The sequence below is a fragment of the Lonchura striata genome, chromosome 8 (genome assembly GCF_046129695.1).
Source record: "Lonchura striata isolate bLonStr1 chromosome 8, bLonStr1.mat, whole genome shotgun sequence".
In the NCBI taxonomy this organism is placed as follows: domain Eukaryota; kingdom Metazoa; phylum Chordata; class Aves; order Passeriformes; family Estrildidae; genus Lonchura; species Lonchura striata.
Genome location: NC_134610.1, coordinates 4,886,610 through 4,905,959, shown reverse-complemented (window position 1 = coordinate 4,905,959; position 19,350 = coordinate 4,886,610). Strand labels below are relative to the sequence as shown.

Genomic DNA, 19,350 nt, shown 5'->3' with positions numbered 1-19,350 from the left:
CCAGAGGGAAGCCCTGGATTCCCACATTTGCCCTTTCAGTTGTATAATCAGTGTGACCAAAAATGTTTCACTTCAAAGGGAGATAAAATAAAAGAGCAGCTCCTCCTTTACTTACACGTGTCTAAGGACTCATCAGAATCATCAGGACAGTCGGGCTCCCCGTCACACAGCCAGTGCCAGGACACACAAGTGATGCCATCGTGGCACAGGAACTCCCCTACGTCACACAAGGGATGCTCTTCTGGAAATGAGAATGGGTTAGAGTGAAATGGTTACAGGTGAAGGGAAAAAAAAAAAAGGCACAATGAAAATCAAAAATGAAAATGAAATTATTCAAAAAGCAAAAATCAAAGGAAATGATAGGAACAATATGAAGCAATAATTTAGTGGTTTCTGATACCCTCACTTAGGGAACTCTAACATCCAGCTGAGGGTTCAGTGGGAGCTGCCCATCACCCTTCCAACGTGAGAGGAACAACATCGCCATGAACTACTCTTATGGAATAAAATTTTAAGTAAATCTGGTTTTTTCTAAATATTTCAGTGTGAAGGAAATTTGCTCACCAGTTAGAAACCAACAAGCTTTAATGGTGTGTTACCAGCAGGGAGGTTCCTGACTTACCTCTCCTACCACAGAAAATACTTTTAAATTGTTTCAAGTAATCAAATTTTCAAGGATGTATTTTTGTAAGCAGTCCAAGTTCTACTTAAGTAAACACATCTATTTACAACTATTTCCTTCTAAGGATCAAACCCTTCCTCCATTTTATGTTAAAATTATCTTATAGTTCACGTGACAAATTAGCAAACAAAGAATTTAAAGTCAACAATGGGGCACCTTGAAAACAATGGCTTTTAAAAGAGGGCAATTCTGGAAGTTTGGCACACACACTCTGCTGCTTTCAACCACCACAGGCTGATGTCCTTGAGATCTAGAGTTAATTAACTCAAGACTATTCCATCATTATTCAATGTAAAACTATTCTAATATTAATTAAAGCTCACAAAACCTCTGTGCAATATATTATATTCATTTTATCAATATATAAATTACAGTAGTGTCTTCCACAAGGTTACATTGCAGATTGCTGGGAAAAGGTTTCCTCATTATTCTGACACTGGCACAAGAGAGAAATAACTTCAGTGGAGTCAATACTGCCACAAAGATATAAAATCAAGCATAAAGGAGGAGACAAAACCCAATCCACTCATAGATCTCTCCATTGGCTTAGTTCCTCCAAAAGCAATGGGATGTATTATCACTAAAGAAAAAAAACAACAAGAATCCTTTATTAGAGTAATAATTTAATAATTTCCTATGTGCAAGCCTCATTTCCAAGGTCAGGTTCTCAACTACTGACACAATTCAATTTTGCAACAAGCCAAATTTGTACTACTATGTAGATATATTTCATGTTTCTTAAAATAACTATAGCACAACTTCTTTTAAGGCTGCAAAAAGGAAAGTATTTTTTGTTATATCTTAATTCCTTCCCCTCAACATCAAAAATGAGCAACTGCATAATTAAGAGTCTAAGTTTACATGGAGTGGTTTTGCTTAAAGCTTTCAGGGAGATGATTAAAGGCTCTGCTTTGATAACACATCTTGAAAAACCATCCTGGAAGTCAGAAAGACGGAGAGAGTTTGGCAAGTTTTAGCATTTCAAAGATGTAGAGTAGTGTGAGAAACACACAGAAGAACTCTATAATATTTGGTTTTAGAGTATTATTGAAAACTATGATACATTTTTGCTTTTACTACAGGATGAACTGTAATTTTCTGTGTATTGCACATCTGCTTCCAACAGACCTGGAAATATTAAATCTAGCATTGCCAAACATGTCCACTTATTTATTCAGCTCTAGAATGTTTATTCCTTAGAGCAAAAAGTAGTTGAATTTTTTTTTCATTATTAAGAGTAGCAAATTTATTTATTTATTTAGAGAGGCTTCTGAATTGACAGCTAAGTGAAAAATGTTACTGAATAAATATAGAAATGTAAAGTTGTGAAAACACTTCTACAATCAAGGTCACACAAGTGTCTGGTTCTACATGAACCTCCCCAAATAACTACACGTACAGCACCTATAGAACAGAAATCTTGTCTGAAACAAAACCTGGCAGGGTGATTATCCCTTCCTTAGAGCAACTGCTTCTTTCAAATCTGCAGATGGTCACACGTCTACACAAAAAAAAAATCTTGCATTTGCTCTTCTTTGGGCAAAGATTATGAAAATAGCCTAAGTAACTGGATATAAAGGAGTTCTAAAAAGCAATTTCACATTGAGCTCAGAGTTGAATGTTTGTATTTGAAAAAAGACTTGTTTGCTACCTTTTTTAAAAAATGGAAAAAAATTAAGCTATTTCCATACTATTAAATTCTTGCTTTCCATTTTATGCAACAATAGAGAAATTATAGAGATCTAAGCTTTTTATATTCTCTACCTTGAGAAAAACTTAGCAGAGTGAACAAAACACTAACTTATAAAACACTTTGAAAAATAGATTTTGTTTAGAATAAAACAGCTTAATATTACCTCAGGGTTTTATTGGCTCTGAAAAGTGTTCTCTCAAATGTTTTTATTTTGCATAACCACAGAATTATTGTTGTTTTCAGCTGTTTTCTTTGCAGAATGAATTTGACCAGTTAATTATGAACATGCACTAATTAGCGGGCTTTAAAAAAATAAAACAAAAAATCACAACAACCCTCTTGCTGAAAAATAGTCATCTATGATGGCCCAGAAGTAAAACAGTTCTTTTCAGTGACATCTTTTTCTTTCTGTAATACGTGAGCTGTGCAGGAAAGTTCCCAGTGGATGGGAAAATTCACGTTTTTAACATCCCAGTTCTCTGAGATACAGAGCAGATGGTGAGAAATCATCCCTCTATGGGTAAATGAAAGCCTTGCCTCCCTAAGGATCCTACTCCTCTGCTCCTATCCTATGCTGCAAACACCTGGCAGTGCCTCTTAGAAGGAAAGTTTAAAAAAAAGAAATAGAAAACCTGGTGCCTTTGTTTAAAGTCAATGTTCCTACAGCCAAAAATGTGGGGTTTTTTTTTTCTTTTTTAAAGATGAACGTTTTTTAAAGAAGACAAAACTCAAAATCTTCACTCAGAAAGCAACTAGAATTATATTGTATGAAATTACACTGAACTTGGGAAACCAAAATTCCATTATGATGATAAAAGAGAAACAAGGGAAACAAACCAACAAGCACACGAGGCAGAGACTGATGTCTGCCTGGACCAGGAATGCGCCTGGATTAAAAAGCCATTTGCTCTGTAAACTGGCATTCAGCTCCTAAAAAAGTAGGGATGAAGATTACTGGCTGTGGTCACTCTTTAGGGTCAAAGGATGTGGATCTTTCCTATTTGAGGGAATGCAATGAAGAAAAGCAGGTCAACGGGGCTTTTGAACAGAACTAAATGGGAGATAACATTTATATAATTGAGTGTTCTCCAGCTCTGTCACGAGACTGGGAACTATTCACTGTGACTCTAATTAAGAACTGCCTTGGTGAAGGAACCAGGCGCCCAGAGAAGCTGCTGAATTCCAGAATTGTTCTTCCCACTCCCATCAGTGCCTTGCTTGGGTGCTCTGTGGATCTGCCAGGCTCCTGCTGTGGTCCTGGTGACCCCCCAGCACCTTCATGGGCGTTGCTTGGTGCTCATCTTCCGAGCACTTCCAGCTCCATCTGCCAAGAGCACCTGAGAGAGCCCGAAAAAAACAAACCTCCCATATGGCAACGCTCTTCAAAGAGCAAAACTCAGCCTCATAAAGTCTTGATCCACCAGAGCAGGGAGCCTGCTCATTAAGCTTTCACTAAATATTCAAAAAAACCACATGTGCACGCTAACCCAAAAAGAACATTCCTAGGGAAGCTTTTGAAGGATATGATACAAGCACGATGGGAATGAATGTTGAAGGATAAGAGATCATCACACAATATAATATTTAAAAGCTTTTATAGCAATAGCCTAAGGTCAATGTGAAGTAAGAATGCCTCACTAAATTATTTAATTTAATTTTGCACTTAAAAAAATATTTTCACTGCGTTTCAAGTGAAACAAACAAACAACAAAAGCTGAAATTCTCAATTCCCTCGCCATTTTTAAGGAAGAGGGAAAGAAAACATGCACATAGACTAGGGGGATATGTGTGTGAACATTGTTCTTTTTCCACTTGAGGATGGTTAAATCAAGGAATGAGCCATTAAATACATGAATAAAAATGATAACCTGTTAGATTTCAGCTGGTCTGTCCCTTAGCTGCATACCCAGAGAAAACTCATAGCAGAGAAAAGGAATTTCCTGCCAAAATAGCTTTCTTTATTTTTTTCCCATAAGCAAAAGAACAGGAAGAGTAAAAAAGAGCAGAAAGGCCAAAAGGAGCAGTCGCAAAACTGCAATCCAGCTGTACATTTCCATTGGGATCCACTGGCATCACCTGACTGCACAGCCAGGAATTCTGGCAATGATAATAAACCCATCCTGCCATATTTCAAAGATGTTATGCAACCAAAACCTTGCACTTTTAAGTTCTTAATTAGTTTTGCTTTGATTTTAATTAAGTTATCATCATTGCAAGAGTCTAAGAACCCAGAACTATTTTTTCACCCCTCTCAAAAACATGTTTTCCATTTGGGATTTTCTTTGATCTCTCACTGAAACATGGGAGGGTTTCCATATTAATTTCAGCAAAATTTACTCCAAAGCTGAAAAGTGTATTCTGGTAGTAATTTATGACAGAATTCATCATATGCTAAAACCTAAATTACTGTAACTGAAAGGGAGATGTGAAGAAAAAGTATGCACAGCATTTCCTACTTATGAATTTCAGACTTTTATATAATACTTTTCAAATCTTTCATACCTTTGGAGTTAAATCTACATTTTTAGAGCCCAGTACAGTACAGAGTAAAACATTTCCATTTTGGCCACACTAAACTACAGACAAAAGCCTTGAGATTCGTCTTGCAAAACAGTAAACAGTTTTACATTCAGGCTATCAGGCCATAAAAATATTGTTATGATACCACTTATTTCTGTCCTACCCAATTCAGTGTAATACTGCATTCAAAGTCATGAAATTTTATTTACAGAACCCAAAAATGTCTCACAAAATCTACCAAACCCTGATTTGAGCTTTCAACATGCAAATGAGCTTAAAGAGCTGCTGGTATTTTTCACATGAAGCATTCTAAACAGGAATATGCATCTTTTATGTGTATTTATTCAGCTCTTGGTGTAATAGTTATCACTTACTCAGCATTTACTAATCAGTTAATTGCTTTATCCATAAGCAAGGCATGCTCACAGGTACCTGTCAGTAAAAGCACCATATGCTCAATTTAAAGCACATATGTTTAAACTCCATGTGTAAACTTTCCTCAGGCTGCACATCTCCCACCCAGCAAGGTCACAGGCCTCTTGTTTGGAGCCTGGACACTGGACATCCCAATTCCCAGTCCATAATATTCATGCTCAAATTCCTTATTTACAACACACAGCTGCAGGAATTCCTCATAATTTTTGGACTTGCTCTATGCTACTATAATTTACAGATCTGATTAAGCAAATATTGAGAGAGATCAGTACTAACAGGAAGATGACAAACACCCACTGCTTGATGAAAATCCTGAAGTATTTTTGGAAGTGGGCAGGTGATAAGTTTAGGGACTGTCTTGTTCCTTGTTCTTTTTGGCTCTTTCTTTGCCAAAAGCATATTTCCATTAAGGGGGGGGCACATCAAGTTCCCTCCTGGGTTTGAACAAGAGAAGGTTATTCAAACTCAGCTTGGCACCAGCTATAGAAAGAGAAATTTAAGAAATACTCAGATAATGAGAAACACCCAAATATTCCTGAGCCAATTTTTATCTCATCAGCAAAGGGTCACAGAATAATACCTATCTCAGCAAACTACAAAATGACATGATAGTTATGATCCTTAATGGCTCAAAAATACCACAGAATAGCCAGGTGCCTTCTCCAACACAATAGAGAGACCCTAATAGAAACACATTTTCTGCAATCCTGCCATTTGCCAATCCCTGCTCCCAGTAGCCCTACAAAGAAAGGAGGCCGAAGGCCAAGCAAGCTCCCTCTGAACCATTTCTTCACAATTATCCTTTGCCTCCTTGAAAGCTGGAGGAAACATGCAAAGATATTCCCCAGGGTGAAGTGGTCCTTCTTTCTAAACAGCCTGATGTGGATTAAATGTAAATGTCAGGGTGGAGGGTCAAAGTGACCATCACTTGTCCCTCTGTGCGTGCAGAGTGACAAGCCCTGTGCCAGAGTCAACAAGGTACCCTTTCAGCTGCTGACAGCCAGTGCCAGGGTGAACATGAGCAAAAATGTTCTCACTTGTGGAAAGCCTTCAAAGGCTGCCACTGAAACAACCCTTCTTTCTTTCCCATGTCAAAGAACAAAATTACTTTGAAAAAAGCCTTTATATGGAATGTGACAACCTCTGAGCCTCTCCACTACCTTAGCCTGTAATGTCATAGTGCGCTCATAATATTATAATTTCATTTCTCATTTGACAGGAAGAAATGGTTGAAACAGAACTCGAAAAAGTTAATAAATACACAGGAACAAAAATAGGTTTTTATAAGGAATGGCAAGCATCTTGGAAAGACCCTTCACAGGAGCTCTTAGATAAGGACACTTCCTATACACTTGGCTAAGCAACACAAACTTTCACATGGAAAAGGAGCCATGACTTGAATAACACATTTCTTGTACACAGACATATTTCCTGCTACATCAGGAAGGTCAGTGGAGAAAAGACTGAGGTTTCAGCTGCTCCCAGGATCAAACCTCCAGAAGGTCTGACAGGCAAACTCCTGAAGAGCACAAGGAGTGAGCAGACGGGTGGGGACCAAGGACAAGCCACCCGGCGCCGATTTCAAACCCAGCTCGCCGCAGTGTGCCACTCGCTGTGCCTCCAAGCAGGACTTCAAATGAATCTTTTTCATCTCCTATCTCCTATGGAATTTAGATATTTCCAAGTTACGCTTCTTCCTTCACTGAGTTGTAAAGTTTCCAAATTCCATTATAATGTTTTCATGGCAAAATTGTTTCTTTTTTTTCAAGTGGGATGGAAATCCTAACTTGAGAGAAATTATTTAAATAAATGCCACACAAAATATTTTCTCTTTTGAAAGCTGAAACATTCATTACATAGCTTATTACAATACCTTTGATAAGCCCTCTGCTGAGCAGATGTTCTATCATTGTGAATTTTCATATATGAATGTTTTAGCAAATACTAAAAGATAATTAATTTAGATAAATTTCATCTATCAAAGGGTAATCAATGATGTCATTGTTTAAACTTGGTAGTTTTCTTACCATGTAAAACATAATAAAGCCATTTCACTTGAATATTTCAAACTCTAATAGAATGACATCTGTCCACACAAGGAAGGAAAAGCACAAACTGTTGAGATATTTTAAGATACTGGGAACATTATGGTAATACTAAGAAAAAAAAAAAAAAATAGGGTCTGCTTATCATCACTTGGAATAAAAGTAGTTTTTAGTTTTCTTTTAAAGTGCAGATAACTTTATGAGGGAAAGATATAGATAGGTAAGATCTAGGTAATTCAGATGACTGCATAATTGGGAAAACAAAGTTATACTGAGAAAACAGAAAATAAGTTACCATAAAGGATTAAAAAATTAAAAGCAGTATGGAAGGAAATATAAAGTATCTGGATTGAAGTGAACTATCTTCTTTACTTTCTCTTTTATTTCCCTGGAGGAGGATGTTGAGGTTATGTTACCATTGGTGCTCGATTTGCTTGTTTATTTTAGGACTCAAGCACAAATTCTATTCCTTTTGCCATATCCAAAAATTACATCTTGGATAGGACACCAAAAAGGCTAATCCTGAAATCATAGCATTTTCTATCAACTAAAAGGTTTGTTCTCATGAAGTTGCCCAGTCCAGCCTGTGGAATTCCTGCCCTGCCTGGCTCCTATTCCAGCAGATCCCACAGCTGCCCCGGTGGGCTCCAATCCCATTTATCCAGATCCTGCTCCAGCACAGCAGCACGGGGCCACCCACCTTCCCTGCCCGCTCCTGTGCCACTGTCACTGCCACCACTGAGTGCTGCCTGCTCTGCTCAGCACCCTCAGTGTCCCCCACACAGGGTGGGGCTGATGGATTGCCATTTATGCAATCCATGATCCAATATTGCTGCATTTATCCTGCAGCAATCAATGCAACGGGCTGGGGGACACACGGGGAGGAGATGGCAACTTGCACACAGCTTAACAGCACAAATGAAACACAGGATTTTGCAGAAGATGGCAAGGCTGGAGAAGTGAGAACCAAACTCTTGGAGAAAACCTTCTCAGAAGACATTTTTGCAGCTAGAAAGGAAGGAAGCTGCGTCCTACCCTGCTCTCATAGCCAGGAGAGCCAAGCCTGCTGTCACTAAGCATTTCTCAGAATGCTCCCACTTAAAATGACACAAAATAATGATGAACAGGTTTCAATAGCAGATGGAAGCCTATTACATAATTCAGTTTTAATGACCAGAGAAATCTTAAATATGACGGGTTTGTTTTGTGCAACAAGAGACTTATATCAAATGGAACAGCCAAATCTGCTTCTGTAAGCAGCTGCATATGTTTAATACACATTTGTTTTATATTAGGATAATTAATCTACAGGGAAATGGGGTTAAATACTAAGATAAGTTTGAACTATACTCAGTTATTGAAAGGATGTGAGAACTAGGGGAAAACCAAGATAAAATTACTTTCTAAATAGTGTCTATATAAAGAGCTAAAAGGAAAAACTCATTACTAGGGTTAACTATTTTATTCAAGTTGGATGTCACCAAATATTAAAAATATATTAGTAATATTAGAAACTTGTAACTAAAATAATCTCTAAGTTTCTCATAAAAGTTTCTCATAAAAACCTTTAAAAATTGACTCTAATCCTAAAAATGCCTCCACATTTATTCTGGGCCCTACTGAAATTGTATCCATTATTTAAAATAACTACAATCAACAGTTCTAAGTTAAATTGTAAGAAGTAAAAGGCACACTAAAGGTTCACTTAATGTAGGTTTAATGACAATATAACAGTTGGGAAAGCAGTTACAATTGTGATCTTCTGCAGTTCAGAACTGACTTTCTTGATAGTATGATCCAAGACTGATAATTTAATTTAGAAATGCATACATTGAATAATAATTTTCACACAACTAGAAAGCAATGTATTGTGATATTAGTTGATGCTGCCAGTAGGTCATTAATGTGATTTTCTGAACAGGCAAACATATCATTACCAGGCAGCAAAACGCAATATTTAGAAAAAGATTTCTGCTAAAATATTTAAAATGGTATTTTGCAGGGTAGCTTGCATTTCACCCAAAAAAGTCCATGTTACAAAGAAGGAGCAAAGTAAAGGACAGACGTGACATGACAGTCTGGTGCCACCCAGCCACCTACAAACAAGTTGTGAAACCCTCTCTGCCAGGAGCTGAGTGACCACAGGCAGGATGAGTGACCCCTCCAGCCACTGGCTCCTCCCAAACAAGGAGGAGATGGCCAAAGCCCCACACTAAGGAGAGGAGTTGGATTGATAAAAGGATGAGAAGACTGTTACAGGCTTCAAGTTTGGACTGATAAAAAAACCCCTTTATTTTTAAAGGTAGAGAAGCACCACCTTTCTGTCAAAAACTTTGCTGCAGGAACAAGCTCTTGTCCTAAGTTGCATTCTACAGTAACCACTGGTTCATCATGCAAGGAAAACCAAGCACTATTGCCCAGAATTATTAAATGTTACTAAGTAAAAATAATAAAACATTTATTTATTGAATGTTTTAAAACATAAATATTCTTTAAAAGCAACTATATATAAACATTTAATTTTTCAAAGGCAAACAAAACCCAATGAACCATCAGTTTAGATAATTATTCCTTTGATTTATTAAGGACATTCTATTCTAATTTCTAAGTGTTGACTACTATTTAAAAAAAAACATACTGTAAAAAAACAGCTATGAAAACAGATAAAGGGAAATAAAGACAACTTTGGATATAATGTTATCAAGCAACTTGGTCCAAATAATATTAAGTTTTTTGCCAATAAACTTTTCTATGTTGGACAGTTGACAAAAACTGAAAGACCCCCACATCTCCTTATGGAGGAAACATTTAATTCAAAGGCAGCATTTCTGTGGGAAGGCTTTCCTCAGCTATTGCTCTTCAAATCTCTGCCATCCCTGAGGCTATTTGTGTCACACAGGATGATCAAGAGAAACAGGCAATTAGAAAATTAAAGACAGCATCAAGAACAGAATCGATAGGATGGTATGCAGGATTACACACAGAGTAAATGTTTTAGTTGCATGAAAACCAAGGAAGCAATAATTCAATTTTTAATGTAACTGCTTTCTTCAATCTATCCAGGAGTCTGGGGACTGAAGGGTGGCCAAGAAGACTCTTACTTTTAAGAAATTCCACCACAGTTATGGAAATAAGGCTTATAACCCTGATGTGCTGAACAAGGAGCTGGTGGACACCTGAACAAATATGACATATCCAGATTTCACAGGGGAAGGTCTCACCACAAAACAGGCTGGAGGAAATCCATCACAAATACAGACTCAAGGTCTTCTTTGTCCCCTCAATATTCAAAAATCTTCAAGTTATTTTTGAGACTTTCCATATGTGAGGAAAAGATAATTACAATTTAAATGTTGGCTGAGGAAGCAGGAGAGGAACTCAAGAATTTCATATTCAGAAAAAATTGGTCATCTTTAAATAGAAACCAAAAGGCATGGGACAGGTGGTAAACTCGGAATCAAACCTGCAGATGGAATAATTTTAGCAGGTCAAAAGATGATGGATGTTTAAACTTTGTTAGCAATAACAGATCTGACTTCATCAGCAGGGGTGCTGAGGATTTTATTACCAGCTTTGCAAACTGCTGAGATTGTGAAGAGAAAATTAAGCCCTGGTTTCACCACACAAAAAAGTGAACAAAGACTCTCTTTGCATTGAGCTGCTTTGTCTCTAAATACTGATTCCAGCTCACCCTTAAGTGATTTCATGCATATCAAAGGTGAGCCAATGCTTTATATTGTAAAATAGGTAAAATCTTGTCAACTGTCACTTCCCACAGTGGTGCTGGTGTTCCCAGCTCTATCCAGGTGATGCAAAAACTCAAACTATGTCTGCTGGGATTATTAAACAAACAGAGTGCTCTGTAGACTAAACCCTAATTAGGTACAATGTCGGTATTGTAAAAGCACAGTAATTATGGCCCTTCTTGTTCTACTAATTTCCTTAGCACTAAGAATGTAAATTCTCACAGCTAACATGAAAGTGGTAGTTCTCAGTTCAGAAGTCTCCCATCTTTTGAAGGGGAAAAAATGCTTCTGTAAAGATAACAAAACCAGCAGACTCCACTGTACATATACATATAAATTTAAAAACTCCATGGGACTTTGGATCAGGCCACAAATAAGGAGCTTTTATATCCCTGTGCAATATGGACCACTTAATAGAGTTAAGTGATATTCATCTTTATACCATCTCCTCCCCTGAGAACAGAGTAACAGCAGCTGCCTACACAGAAAAAACAATATTAGAAAGCATGTATTTTTAGCAACTTTAATTATATTCTAGCATATTTAATTATATTCTAGCAGCAGGAAAGAAAGAGATGCAGAAGCATACAAGCAGGCAATTTTCCCCAGAAGACAGACACAGCTTCAGAGCTCTGCAGCAGAATGATTCCACTTGTGAGTGGGCTCGAGTCAGAGAATTACTGAGGGGACTGCTCTCTTACTCCTGCACTGGTTATTCCTTAACAGTTCCTGCAGAATGTATGTACACACACTCCAGAAAGTGATGGTTTGGCCTGATCTATGACCACAGTAATGACAATACTTCTTAGGTGTTTGTTTTTTTTTTAGTGGCATCCCATTTCTAAGTTTCCCCCAGCTGGTGTTTGTTAAGAACAGTTCTCTGTACTTTAGGGCACAGGCAAAAAAAGCAGTTTTACCTCTCTTACCTCACTACTGTTAAGAAGCTGTGGACCTGAATGCCAGGCTAGATTGTGCAATTTTAGTATTTTTAATAAGTATCTGATGTAACTGATATTCCAGCAATGCAATGGTCAAAAAACCCAAAGGAGAAGTAGAGAAATTGGGTTCTAAACTAACCCAGTTGATGAATTCAAGTAATTTCTTTCAACACACGAAAGCAGTAGCTTTTCTGGGCAGTAGGCTGAAGGAAGATACAGGACAAAACATTCAAATCACTACTGCTACTGATTACATGTAATCAGACTTTCATCATACCTATTGCTTCTGCTGTGTGCAGGGCATGATGGATCATTTAGATTGCATTTGAGATGCAGGTGAAGAAAAGAGCTTCATCCCATTCATAAAGAACACATTTTCCTGCTGCAAAGTCCATGCCTCTTGCTGAGCAGCACATACAACTGCAGGATTTGAAAGAAGCTGAGCTTAGGAAATATTTACATCACAAAGGTAAATGTTTCCTTTGGTGGTTTAGTGCCATATTAATTTGGGGAAATAAAGCATCATTACCTGACTGTGAAGGGAGGCAGTTGTGGAGGTGCTGATGAGCACCTGCATTGCTCAGCACTGCTGCCTCTGTGTCCAGCCCAACCTGAAGAAGCTCCACGTTTTTTAGGATATCAGAGATTTAAAACCTTTAGTAGAAAATTACTTTTGTAGCGAGCAACAGAGCATCCCATGCATGTTACATTTTCAGGGTGGATGTTATCAGTGTAGACAAAATTATACCCACACCAGAGACTTTCTATTGTAGAAATAAATAACCAGTGAAAGAAATCCTTGCTCAAAATGCCATTGCTTTAAAGAACTGCATTTAAATGCATGAGTTTTACAACCACTATTAAAATAAGTGTTAATAAAAACCACACACTTAGAGCATATGAATATATATTCTTGTGGGGGTGTCTATTAGAGCTTCAAGAACCAGGACCAGAAGGAAATATTCCCCAGGTGGTTCAGCCCACTTGCAGCTGAGACAGGGGAAGGATCTGTGAAGATTCCTTCCCACTCTTACTTAAGCAAAACTGAAAGAATTTAAAGCCTGGCAATCAATAACCCAGACAGAGGCCTCCTGCATGATGGGTATAAACATTTTACAGTGCCATTAACACATCTCTGTGCACTTCAAAACTAAACCTTGATGTATTCTTTAATAATCCAGGAGGATTATAATGCTGACTGAAAGTTCTTAGCAAATTAAGTTGTGCTCGCTCAGGAATACTTTTTGTCTAAAACTCTGCCAGGAACACATGCTCTGCAATATCCAATATGATCCCCTTTGCACACTACTGCTGGGGACAGATGAACTACCAGCTCTTACATACCAACAAAAAAAAAATTAAAATATTAAATTATTACTCATTTTATGCTGACAAAATTATTCACAACATCAACTGCTGAAGTTATTACTGGAAGACATGTAATAAATATTTTAAATACTTTATTTCTCCAAAATAATTGCAATAGCTCACATCATGGTGAGACAGTCAAAAAAATATTAAATTTTGTTTCACTTCTTGTATTTACAGAACAAATACAAGCCTGAATTTGGGCTCAGGGAATAGAATATTTAGTTTGTACAATCTAAATATATCTCCCAGGGAAAAACAATTAATTATCTTTGTTACTACCACTACTGCTGTGAACAGCTGCAATTTCTGGCTTGCCAAGTTCACGTCATCAAGGGTTATTCCTATTAATATCAATTAAGATCTAAACTGCATCTCTGCAATAATGACGCTCAAAAAGATTTAAAGTTCTGTCTCACAGCTAGCACACCTGTGGCAGAACTGTGACACTTATTCTTTTCTATCTAAAAAAAAAAAAATTAAAAAAAAAATATATCAAGAATTACAGCTATGACCCACTGAAATGTGTCTGAGCACTGGTAAGCGAGGCACACTAATTTCTAAGATGGCCCAAATGACCTCTGTATTTGCTTTCACTTAAAAAGTGTGGTAAAAACTTAGTTCCTGGATTGAATCAGAGACACTATTACACCTGCACTTGGGGACTTGCCATAAAGCAGCCCCTAAAGCCATGTCACACTGGTGATGTGTTTGTGTGTTCCAAAAGAGATTGGATGTGTCTAACAAAGCCTGGACGTGCCACTGGGTGCCAGGGATGAGTTGAGGTGCTGGGGCTGGGTTGGACTCGATGATCTTGAACGTCTCTTCCAACCTGGTGAGTCTGTGAAATTTAATTGCTTCACTGCTGAGTGCCCCTGGAGACCACCACAGCTGGAGGAAACTCCTCTGTGGCCACCCCTGCCCCGAGTCCACCTACTTGTAGGATATTTAAATCTATTCCTTATTAAGCCATTGAGGGCTGATGAGTATAAACAACAATTCTCTCATTGCAACAAGTTTGGTTAAACTGAGACAACAAGTTCACATAGCAGAACACTGGCATTGAACCAAGTCTAACTAAACTGAGCTCTAGGAATTAATAAATGAATCATTTTTCATCATTTACCTTTAACTGACTGATAAAAATACAACTGTTTATTTTCTTTACCCTTAGATCCATTTTCTTCAGATGGGGGAAAAATGACCAAAAAACGAATCAAACAGCCAAGAAAACCAAGCAATGGCTTTGAAGACATTTCTACAGACTGCATTGTGAAACTAAATTTATGGAAACTTGGCAGGAAATTTTAGGTAAGATTTAGCAACAACCCAAGGCTGTTTGAAAGCTGCTTTGTGTATCTGCACAAATAAAAAATATTTTTTCCTGTCATTTACTTCTCAGTAATGAACATTATCATAAATATTGAGATAGTTTAAGCAAAAATAGGTCTTCCAATCCTGGCAGATACAAGTATCAGAAAAAAAAAAAAAAAATCCAAGAAATTTTAAGGGCAACTTGACAAGAAAAATAAACCATATGCTTAATTTTGAAGAAAACCACATGTTATCACTGAGGACAAACCAGCATTCCAGGTAGAAGACATGAATATTGAAAATGACCTTAGGTGATGAAGGCAAATGGATACACAGGGGAAAACTTTTTAAACTCACACCACCTGTTTAAAGATATTTCAATGATCCCTTGAGCTAGTCATTAAAATGGCTGGATATTTGAAAGCATTTTGGAAATGTGCCTTTTGAGGAAACAGAAAGATGACATTGTAGTATTGTAAACAGGCATCAAAATTGTGAAACTTTTGATCAATGAAAACCAGAATAAAAACAGGATAAGATGCTCAAGTCAAACAGCATTTTCTTAACAGCTCTGCTAAATGGAGTGAGGAATATTTTTATCACGATTACTAGAATTTGACAGAAAAGATGGTAAATCAAATATAAGCACTCATGAATTTCCCAAGATCTCCAGCTGGGAATACTGATGTGTTTTAAGCCTGAAAGGGCAGAGTGAGGCCTCCTGAGGACACTCCAGGAGAGCTCTGTCTCAGAGCCCCAGCAGGATTCAAGACTCTGCTGAGATCTTTGCACATCATTCCCATCACCCATGGACCAACAGGAAAACTGCCCACACTGTGCTCCACAAAATAAAGGATCTTTCAGCTGGCTTGGCTCACTTTTTCTCTTTCCATCTCCTGCTGTGCTGATGGAGATCCACATCAGAAAAGTGTTTTACCCCAGCCCACATCTGGGGCAGCACGTTCTCTTTCTTTTGTTCCATCAGTAACATCCCACTGGGAATGATTTTAGCTAAAAAGGGACATGACCCAGTGCAGTATGAAGAGTGATGAGGTAGAGTTGGATCCATAATTTCCCTCTTTAGGTGGACATGTGAGCAGTTTAACCTCCCACAGAGATTAATCTGCCAGGCCAAACAAACTCTACCTTCTGCAGCAGAAAGATTTGTGGATTTGTGAGCACTAAGGGGGAACCCTACAAGCTCTCATAATTTACAAAGATGAATGAGTTACAAATCCATGTTTCCAGAGGTCCTCTAAACACCACTGATTTTACCTATGAAAAGAAAATCTTTAAGGTTTTCATTGGACACTTGCATGAAAACCACTTTTCATGGGTCCACTCCCTGAATGTGCCTGGCCTCAACAAGGATACTGTTTGATCCTCATGCTTCTCTGTGCTGGCCCAAATGTCACTGGACACCATCTCCCTTCTCATTTCTACCAAGTGACACTATTTGTCATTCAGATGTGACTCAGAGGAGACCACAGAGGTGATGGGTGACTGGAGCACCTCTGCTAGACAGAGGGGTTTGAGGGAGTTGTTCAGGATGGGAGAAGATCTAAAGTAGAGAGATTTCTGACAAGGGCCTGGAGTGCCAGAATGAGGGGGAATGGCTTCTGTGTGACAGACAGCAGGGTTAGATGAGATATTAGGAAGAAATTCTTCCTGGCACAGGTTGCCCAGAGATGCTGTGAATACCCCATCCCTCAAAACTTTCAAGGTCAAGTTGGAAAGGGCTCTGAGCAACCTGATGCAGTTGAAGATATCTGCCCTGCCCATGGCAGTGGGGTTGCACTAGATGTTCTTTAAAGGTCTCTTCTCCAACTTATTATGTTATTTCAGGATTTAAGAATGCCCCAGACAAATTGATAGGAAGAAAGAACTCTCCCTCATCTGAAAAGGGAAAAGGACAGCAGTAACAGGGCTGCTGTTAAGGAAGCAAAAAGTAGATGAAATTATATTAAGATAGACAAGAAGGAGATGAAAATAGAGACAACTAAAAATATTTTAAAATTACAGCATTAAAGCAAAACAAAAAAGCAGATCAAGGAGTTATTGCATTGTGGGAAACAACTTTCATACACTTAGAAACTGACCTCTGCACATCCAATTCCATAGAGGGACCAGGTGAGTCAAAGGGAATCTTTTATCAGTGGTACACTGAGTTTGCATCAAGTTGAGAGAGAAAATAATGTTTGAAAGTGAAGCCTTATTCATCATTCAAGCCCAAATGCAGGATTGTTCTGTTTAACTCAATGCTGCTTCTAATAAAGCAGGGGAGGCTCACTTTATTGGCTTACAAGTTCATTTTTATTCACATCAGATTCACTGACAGACACCGCTGTTCTTCCTCATCTTTTCAAAGGAACACAGGACCAAGACATTCTCAAGGCTGACAGTTCAGTACATAACAGGACATTTATCACTCCAAAGAAAATATTTTCTTTTAAAAATGCCCCAATAGTATCCTGTGGCAGGGTTAAATCCCCCCTCCAAGTTTTTCGAGGCATGGTCTGGTTGAACAACACCAGCATGAAAGAGATCACTTCATACAGAATTCTCATTTCCCCCCCTCCCCCAACCCTGAAGGTAACTGCCCTAAGCACAGCAAAAATTAAAATTCAACAACACCAAATTTAACACAGATAATTACTTTACATAACTTAAAAGTGACAAATAGCAGAAGTCTGCAGAACTACAAAAACTAGAAGAAAATAATTTTATGAGTTACCTAGAAGTAATGAGCTCTTTGAAAAGTTGTCTTTTCTTTTTCTTTACCAAACCCAAGCTAACATTTCCCATTTTCTCCATTTTCTGTTATTTTTTCTAATCACTCATGAGAAATCCTGTTGTCATTTTTCATAATTCCTGGCCAGATTGTTCCTGCTCTAGGCATGGAAATACATCATTCATCCAGGCAGGCTGTCTTCCCTGACTTTTCTGGTGTGCTTCCCAGGGAAGGAATTTTATTCCTACTCCACCTCTATTTCTGCTTGCAGTTATGCTACACTGGAATCACACAACTGCATTTGTATAAACAAAACTCATCCATGCACCAACATGAAACATAACTCCTTCCTTGAGTATTATCACACCCACATAAGTAATTTAGAATTCCAGCCAGCTGAAATACCATCTGGGGAATAAAGATCAGCAGGAGAAGAGATCAAGTAACAGTTATTTATTTAGCAAAATGAAGCAGAGGTTGATGGGAAGAGCATCAGCTCTGAAGAAGGTAGAAGAGACTCAAGAAAAATGAATGTTTATGCAGGTGTCCTTGTCCTTAATATCTAGACTGGCCATGATTTAATGTATAGAAAGTTATAAAACCTAAATTTTGAGACTTTTCCCCCCAATTACTAATAAAAGCAAAAAAAAAAAAAAAAAGTGCAGCTTAAAGAAAATTATGATTAAGATAAAAAGCTGTTGTGTACAATACATTCTCAAAATTCCTCACCCATAAAATTCAGACAGTATGACAAAAACTTTCCTAATGACCATGTTTATACTTTATTTTCATCTGTTTATTTAGACCCATGATCAAAAGCATTTTTCCACTGCAATGCCAAGATCAGGAGCTGGCACCTGCCAACTTGCATTTCAAGACAGCAGCCAAAAAGGAAGTGTAATGGTACCCCTTGAAAAATCTCTGTCCTCCGCTTAATTGCAATGACCCCAAGGTAATGAGCATTTCCTGGAACATACAAAGTATTCTTTTCTGACGAGGACAGAATATATTTGTTTCCCAAATTAAGTAGAGCCCTACAGATGTTGGCATTAAGTGTACTGATGGGAATCATGATCATCTGTCAGGAAAATGTATAAATCCTCTGGGCTCTATAGCAAGTTGACGGCGTTCCTGTGAAATATTAACTAGGCACAATGCAGACATTGACATTTAACTCTGTTTCCACTGGATTTTTCTTCCAGCTCATCATTGCTCTCTCCAGTTTCCTCAGGCTCTGTATTTTAGAGAAATGGCCATATGTTTAGATTGGTGTTTGATTACATAATTGCAAAACTGCAGCGAGAGAGCAGCTCGAGACCTGCAGAGGAGCTGCAAAGCTGCAGAAACGTTCTGCAATGTGGTGAAAGCCACATTAACAGCTTCCAAATCTCAGCAATGAAATGGATATTTACACTGTCAGCTACAGCAGAAGAACAAGACCAGGCAGCCTTTAACATAAACTAGGCTACATTTACAAAAGTACCAGAGGAAATGGTAAATCTGCCTAGGTTTTTGGGTTCTGTGAAAAAGAGGGGTTGACCTTTCTGCAGATCCATCATCATTTACAAAACAGCAACATGGGAAGACAGAAAGTTTATGAATGTTTTATGAAGTTGTAGGTGCTAGAAAACAGCTTCTTGCTCAAAAGAGAAAAACTGGAGTTAGACTTTCTCCTCCAGAATTCTTTAAAGAGCCTAAAGCTTCTCCTTCAGGAAGAAGTTTCAATGGAAGGGGTGTGGCTTTCCAGATACAGGCAAAAATTATCACTTTATAAAAGGTCTGGAGATTTTTCCCTGATTAATTTACTAATTTAAAAAATTTCCAACCAGCAACTTCCGAAACAGCCAAAAGAGACTCAAGGCACATCAGCACAGGATG

At 38.0% G+C, this 19,350-nt stretch overlaps 1 protein-coding gene across 2 annotated transcripts in view; it reads right to left on the bottom strand.

Annotated features, from left to right (window-relative positions):
• Positions 1 to 19,350, bottom strand: part of LRP1B (LDL receptor related protein 1B) — a 626,862-nt gene that overhangs the window by 466,382 nt on the left and 141,130 nt on the right. For both annotated transcript variants that reach the window (XM_077784902.1, XM_077784903.1), the window contains exon 2: positions 116 to 241. In XM_077784902.1, coding sequence (XP_077641028.1) covers positions 116 to 241 — 126 coding nt within the window. The remainder of the gene's footprint in view (positions 1 to 115; positions 242 to 19,350) is intronic.